We start from the raw sequence: 7,743 nt of genomic DNA on the forward strand, positions 1-7,743 counted from the left end.
GTTATATTACTTATCATGGAGAGTGGTTTGAAAAGAATAAAAAATACAAGCGGATGAGTTTGCGGCTACAATGAGGACACCATGTATAGAACCACAATTGTTGGCTCCATTCTTTTGTTAGAGGAAGATGGAACATACAATTAGCTTAGATATATCCTTAGTGTGCCTACAATTACAAAGACTTTAGCAATACTTGTAAAAAAAGGTTTACAAAACTATGGTTTAACCACTGTGGATGCTTTATAGAAGAGTTCTACAATGAAAGACTTGGCAAATTACTTGCACAAGAGTTCTGCAATGGAAGACTTGGATTTAATTGTTGTGGATGTTTAATAGAAGAGTTCTACAATGGAAGACTTGGAGTAGTTCTGCATCCATGGAGTAGTTGCTTGCATGGTATGAAGGAAGATTACAAAGAATGAAGAGAGTTCCGGAGCTGAAAGTTTTATGAAGAGCATGGGTTACCTCATGTGAGGAGACCTGATAGTAAGTATGCCGAGAAGTACGTTCCCCCACATGTAAGGGTCGAAGAGAAGAGTGCACCACACCTAAAAAAATTCGAAAGGTACATTTTTTAATGGACAGAATGACATATAATAGCTATATACATATGCACTATGAATATATGGTTTTTTGTGTGCAAGCCCATTTACTTTCAAGAGGCAGATGGAAAGCCAAAATGGGAAGCAACTATGGATGAGGAGATGGATGCTTTTATGAAGAATGATAGTTGGGAATTGGCTGCCTATGAGATGGAAGAAAGCAATTGATTCAAAGTGGTTATATGAAGTGAAGTGAAAGTCATATGGCAAGGTTGGTTGCTAAAGGTTAATATGCACATACAAAAGGTCTTGATTTTGATAAACATTTAGTTCGGTTGTAAAGATGGTGACAATTAGACTGGTGATGGCTGACAAGTATGTTTGGCTCAAAGTTACAATCGATTGACAATTAAAATGCTTTCTTGAATGGTGATTTGCAAGAAAAAGATTACATGATACAGTCAGAGGATTATGAACATTTAGAATTTCTAGAATGTGTGTAGTTTGAGGGACTTAGAGTAGGCACCAAGAGCATGGTGCAAAAAGATAACCAAGTCATTGAAAAAGGCCGAATTCAAACAATCTGCTGCAAATCATTCTCTGTTTGGGAAGCATGTTGATGGAGAGATTTATATATATATATACCTTCATAAGTTCAGAATAGTCTGAACTCACGAATTATAAGAGGGAATAAAGCACTCATAAAACTATAAAAGCAAGGGACACACGAAAAGAAAACAAAAACAAAAACAAACAAACTATAAAAGCAAGGGACACACGAAAAGAAAACAAAAACAAAAACAAACAAACTAACTAAATCACTTTGATTGCTTCGAAACAAAACTAGATAAAACAAAACATTATTAACTTAAAAATGTTTTCAAAAAAGGTATGTGTAAAATAAGTTGACGCGACTTACTTGGCTTAAAACAAGTACTCAACTTTAAGCGCAAAAGAAAAAAAAGAAAAAAAAGAGGATAAGACATCTTAAAAACTTAATCCTCGAAATCAAACTTCACACAACAACCTATAACGGAACACATTCTTAAGTACTGGTAAGCTAAATATGAAATCGAAAAATGAATACTACTACAAACCTACGAAGAGCAAAGAACCAAACTTGACAATATGTGATCTCAACTTCACTGCTTGTCCAAACAGGAAGAATAAGATTATCACCTTTATCATGCATAGCTTGGACAACAGCTATGACATCCCTACTCACGTCGTCAGTGCCCAAGAGTAGGTGCAGGTTCATATAGAGGTCATTCATGCTTTGAGCGTACTCTACAAAACCAACGAGCTGAGTTTCTATCACCCTCCGGAGGTGATGGGCATCCTCAGCCATGATAAAGGCTAGCAATTGTCAAGCTATAGTGAAAATACTAGAAACGCTAAAGATCAAAACAACAACATAAGGTGTTATTAAGTCAAACAATAAGTCGGCTTTTTAGCTCCCCACTTCTATTGAATTTACTACTAATTATCTTGAACATTCCAAAGGAAGAAACACTAAAAATAAACTTACTACGATGCAAAAATGAACGAACTTTTTTCATGATTCTTTTGAATGAGTATCCTTTTTCAACTAGTAAAGAAATAAGATGGCAAGATTGAACAACAAAAGTAGATTTACTAGAACAAAGACGAGAAAATCTAAATAGTTGAGAGCAAATGACACCGTACTTAGCTAAAAGAGAAATGTTCGAAGAAATTTGAGGCATGCGGATGATTTTTAGATTGGCATATTCTGGTTCAAGGCGCTTATCATAGATATCTACTTCTAATCCCAAGGGAGTCTGAAAAATCTTAAGGTCTAAAAAGGCACAACAATCACTATTTGTGGTACAGTTCAGTTCACAAAACTCCTTGGGATAAATCCCTCCGCCTACAGAACTCGAATTCAAGTACATAAAATCTTGAAAAGAAGGAACGTCAGGGACAAAAAGATTGTTGTTCTTATCATTATATTGATGGCTTGGTTTTTAGGGGAAGTCAAGGCGAGGAGATTATGGCTGTTAAGAATGATTTGTTGAAAAAATTTAACATGAACAACTTGGTGAGTTAAGATACTTTTTGGGAATCATTGACACTATGTTAAACATTTGGATGATACAAAGGTAATATGCTTTGGACATGCTTGCAATGTAAGGCATGACAATGTATAAATGGATTGATACAACACTTAATCAGAGTGTGAAGTTGTTTGATGATGGACATTACATTGAGGATGTTACTATGTATCGCAAAATGGTCAAAAGTTTCACATACCCGACCATTACAAAGCTAGATTTGAGTTATACAGTGGGTATTACAAGTCAATTTATGCAAAAGCAGTGTAAGAGTCATCTTGATGTAGTGAAAATAAGATATGTGAAAACCATTTTCAGTTTTGGGATGTTCTGTGAGAAGAATGCTCAATTTTCTCTTTATGTTTACACAAAGGCATACTAGCCAGGAGATAGTATGGATAGAAGACCTACAAGTGGGTAATGCACTCTCTCTTGGCAAATGTATGAACACTTGGAGTAGCAAGGAGCAACCCACTCATTGTAACATTATCAAGTACAAAAATCGACTATTGTAGAGCAACAATGGCAGCATGCAAAGCGTCATGGTTGAGAATACTTTTGGCAAACTTTGACATTGAGATTCTAGATAGTGTTCTCATTTAGTGTGACAAACCTAGTAGCATTATATAGTATAGGGAATGGGCCTTGGGAGGCCTATTCTGCAGGTCATGCGACCGGCGGAAGTCGGGAGCCTGCTGCAGAATGGGTCGACCAGGGTCCATTCTCAGCTGTCAAAGGCTCTGGGAGCCGGACGCATCAGCAGCCGGAATTAAAAAGCTTGCGCCAGCCTGACACCTCACCGCACGAAACATTGGGATGCACTTTCCGCCGGTGAAGGACCTGCTGTAGCACGTGGCTGGTTGCAAAACGGGCGACCAGCGCCTTTGACGAGCAAAGGATCCAAGTTACCTTGCTCACACCAAACACATTGAGGTGCATTATCACTTCATTAGAGAGAAGGTTCTGGCATGAAACATTAACTTGGTGTGTGTGAGAAAAAAGGATAAAGTAGTAGATACCTTTACAAAAGGTGTGGGAAAAAAAGTTTTTATAATTTTGAGAAGCATTGGATTTCCATGAGATCCAACTCTTGACGTTGATGACCGAACACATTTAAGGCCGGACTGAAATTATACCACATTACAGAAATTAGATAAAGGGAGGAGAGAGAGAGCAGCACGATGATGTACGCGCGCGTGCGCGCATCTCTGAGCAATTTTCCTTCCAGGTTGCCGTGGGTGAATGCCAAATTGTGCGCAGCAGACCATGAATTGTGCGGTTTACATCCTCTACAGGCAACATGCACATGCTCGATTGTTTAGACCTTAGCTAGACACAAGCAAAGATGAAATGGAAAAAATGGATTTGTCTTTACAGTTAGTCAAACTCAGATTTGTATCTAAAATTCAAACCCATAACAGAAAAAGGTGATCTTTGGAAGACCGCATAGGCATGTTCAAACAATAAAACCTACAAAACTAACAGGAAGGCGATGACAAAACTCAAAAACATATTGGAGGTAGCACTTAGATAGACTCGCAAAAATTGAAATAATTGCCTTGACTCTCCTTACTTTGAAGCCCACTTGAGTGAGGCATGTCCAAAACCTAGGAGATACACCACCTTTAAGGTTGCAGCCCTAAGGCTTGTTTTGGCAAGCCAGCTACCTGAACTATATAGGACAAGATGTTTTTCCATGTTTTGCTTGTTGAAAGAGATGCCTAGAAGTGAGGAGAGTATGTATCTCTATGGTGGTCCAAAACTCTATCGTCTGTGTTCGTCTCTCATATGCCAAATTACCTTGTCCTCGACAGTCTTGTACATGAACCGATGAATGAGTGGAAATAAGGGTATGTATGTTGAAAATCTCTCATTTTGCACTTTGTCCAGCTCCTGAATCTTGCAGTTGTAGAACAATATCATCAAATTTCCACAATTCACTAGAAACATGCGCAAATCCGCTAGTGGCTTCAATACATGTTGTGTTGTACAGTTAGGTACATTGCTTTCGTGAGAACATACAACTACTTAGCTCATCTCACAGAAGAGGTGAAGCTGCAAGGACCAACAGATAGAGAGACAGGCATTCCTGGGATCCTAACTATCATGTACATTTGTTTGCTTCCATGAAGGGCTTCTACTTAAGTGTCATTTGTTGATGGAAAATTGCGACAGCCGTAGCAAAAGCCTGCAAAGGGGAAAACTGTGCCTGGAAGCTTAGGGAGAACAGTCCTGCCTCAATGATGTCTATCATGAGGAGCTTTCTCCGTAGATAACCCTGCAAAAGTTCCGCCACAGTTCCAGCGGCAACACATCATTCATCATAATCTTCATGTCATGTCATTTGCCCCTATTGCATATGTGGAAAAAGCTAAATGCACAAAATTCTTAGAGGAATGTTACCTGTGAGAAGATCACAAAAGGTCTTCCTGGTAAGATCCAGTTGATTCGGTCACGGTTTGTGAGCGCTATTGTGGATCTCTTGTGCAATCTAAGAGTCTCTGCTCTCAATACTGACATCCCACAACCCATGTCCCAGCCGCCGCAATCGCAAGTCCCATTCAACCGCCAGCACTCCAGCAACGGAGTAGGTCCTGCGGAATTACTATCTTCATCGCTCCTCAAACCATGACAGCCAGCTGGTAATAGAACTACAACATCTACTGCCTTTTTCAGCTCTTTACACTTGGTATCGACTGAATAATGGCACTTCAGTCCTTCATCAGATTGGGATTCATTTACATCTCTTCTATCTTGAAGCTTTTCCAAATGGGTGCGACTTACAACTTCAAGGGACTCGTTGCCAAGTTGCCGGACTTTCTCTTGTTGTATTGGTGCTTTTAATCCAATGCCATCTTTTGAGGACTTGCTGAGAAACTCTACGCCCCAACCTTTCTGTGAGCTTCTGTCTACACATGCAGCTCTTTGTATGCAAGCAGACTCATGGCTGCTCTCTCTGGCATCCTTGTGTTTTTCCAGCTTTATGGACATAGTAATAGCTACAGCTAAAAGCTCTATCCACACTCTCCCCTTTTGGATCATAAACTTCTCCATAGACTTGTGCCCACATAAGACGGCCTTTGACGACCGCATAACCAAATCCTCTTCTCGTGCTTTCCTTTCAGCTGCCGAATCTTGAGTACTTTCAGCGTACAGAACAAAGTGGGCCTCTTCAATGCGTCTATTTCTGTCAATACGATCACCAACGGCAGAAATCTTCATGTTCGCAACAAGTGTGGATGGCAACTTCTCTTTTCTAAGCCGGCAGTTCCACCCTCCTTTTGCTTTATCCTCTCTTCTACAATGGAAAGCATAGTGAAAGCCATTGTTGCTGTTGTCCCCATAGAATTGACTTTCAGGTCTGCAAGCCCTTGCAAAAAACATCTCCTTGGAGTCATGAACAGAGAAGCTGTAGCATGGGGTACCATCTTGTTCTACTAACCTAAAATGACCATGCGACGATGAGGACAAGGATTTGTCGCCTACAGGTGTTGAACATGTGGTCTTCCTGTGTTGTATTACATCGCAATCAGCCACATTCTTGACCTGTGACATTAAAGGTTCACATGCCCTGCCTGTTTGCATGAAAGGAAGGTTGCATTCCCTCCATTTTGCATCATTTTCTACTTGCGATTCTGTCAATAAATTTACATGGACGTTAAGCGCCCCCCCCCTGGATGCTGTTGCAGTGGTATGAGACGTAGGCCTAGAGCCTTCCTCATCATGCATAATTGGTTGAAAGGCTGTTCTCCATCTTGATCGATTCCGACCTTCACGACAACTCTGGCTGTAGGCACCGTGCCCTCGAGTTTCTTGATTTCGTATGTGCTCACCTCGGCTTTCCTGATTAGAAACATCTCGATCTCGTCGATCATTATCTTGCCTGCTGATGCCCATATGAAGAACAGGAGAATTGTCTGGAGTAAGTCTTGGCATCTCATCTGAGTCTCTTTTTGCAGCTGGATGCAAATTGTTCCACAAAAGCTCTTGCGATGAAGCGCTTGCCCAAGACTCGTCGGTGTCATCACTGGCCCAATCTTTGTCTGAAAGCCTCTTGCTACCATTTTCTTGTGCAAGTTTCTGCTCATCCTTTATAAGTGACTCAAGACTAGTGTCAACAGACCTAGACACATCCAAATGAGAGGCATGACATGATGACACGTCCTCCATGAAAAATGATTGTGTGCGTGCATTCATAACCTCTTCCAAAGAGAAGGGCTTGGAATGGTTTGCTGCTTTCCCAGAAAATTGAGAATGAAACAACTCAGGGGATTGAAGCATGTGCATACCTGCAATGGGGCTGGCCTCCTCGCTTTGCATGGAGGTGGGCCGCTTGATGCTGAGAAGGATGAGTCGCTAACGGAGGGGCAGTGATAGTTCTGCCACATGTTGGGGTTCATTCTGTAGGCATGGCTTCTAGATTGGGATGTTGATTGTTCACTGACATTCATATTGCCTATAGCCGCTTTGCCGAAACTGGGCAGAAGCCAACCACTCTCATCAATTGACTAGCAGATCAAGTAAGCATCAATTAGTCATCAACAAGCATTCTGCTTATGGTGGGCGGTTGCTTCATTAATTGTGCTTTCAAAGGTTGAAACTTGTCAAATCAGACTCATGAGTAGATGCAATTGTGATTGTGTGCGCTGCTATGTCTTTTAGATTTGGTGCTTGAGCATAGACTGCTCAGAAGGCAGAGGTATGCAATGCAATGAGAGGAAGAAACCGGCCTTATTGCTGTACTTACTTTGGAAGATGAGACAACTCTCCAGTGATTAGAAAAGAGAAAGGGACAAAGTGAGCGTAGAATAATGAGACAAGAGCAATTGTCAAGAGAGTGGAGTTGGACATGGATGTATTGTATTCCACCTCGATTTTATAACGTCAAGGATTAGCTCATTTCGATGCAATGAGTTGGAAGACAATTTGCCCATGATGATGATGATGATGATGATTGCTGCTGCTGAAGACGAGTAAGAGGAGGGGGGGCCCTTCATCCAGACACAGTATTCACAATAACAAGAAACGTAAACAACGATGGGCGGCGGCAGCCGCCTTGACAATGAGCCCACATCCAAAGAAGAAACACCGCTCCTCGCCTTCTCCAGCCTCTCCTCTCACGTCATGAG

At 41.0% G+C, this 7,743-nt stretch overlaps 1 protein-coding gene across 2 annotated transcripts; it reads right to left on the bottom strand.

Annotated features, from left to right (window-relative positions):
• Positions 1–4,147: 4,147 nt before the first annotated feature.
• On the bottom strand, positions 4,148–7,480 carry LOC147453466 (uncharacterized). Of its 2 annotated transcripts, XM_086515652.1 has the most exons (5): positions 7,362–7,480; positions 7,060–7,090; positions 6,904–6,953; positions 5,018–6,737; positions 4,148–4,892 (listed from the first exon to the last, which is right to left on the bottom strand). In XM_086515652.1, the coding sequence occupies exons 1-5, from the start codon at positions 7,463–7,465 to the stop codon at positions 4,752–4,754; spliced, it is 2,046 nt and encodes a 681-aa protein (XP_086371778.1). In that variant the 5' UTR covers positions 7,466–7,480; the 3' UTR covers positions 4,148–4,751. The 2 variants fall into 2 exon arrangements, with proteins under 2 accessions (XP_086371778.1, XP_086371777.1); XM_086515651.1 differs by lacking the exon at positions 7,362–7,480 and having other exon boundaries at positions 5,018–7,357.
• Positions 7,481–7,743: the final 263 nt, after the last annotated feature.

The sequence above is a fragment of the Adiantum capillus-veneris genome, chromosome 7 (genome assembly GCF_014529385.1).
Source record: "Adiantum capillus-veneris isolate H3 chromosome 7, ASM1452938v2, whole genome shotgun sequence".
NCBI lineage: Eukaryota > Viridiplantae > Streptophyta > Polypodiopsida > Polypodiales > Pteridaceae > Adiantum > Adiantum capillus-veneris.

Excerpts from the sequence above, each read along its gene's own strand:
- LOC147453466 (XM_086515651.1), bottom strand. The coding sequence starts at position 6,934 with ATGCAAAGCGAGGAGGCCAGCCCCATTGCAGGTATGCACATGCTTCAA. Across the intron at positions 4,893-5,017 it reads CTTTTGTGATCTTCTCACAG|GGTTATCTACGGAGAAAGCT; the intron begins GTAACATTCCTC and ends GAACTTTTGCAG.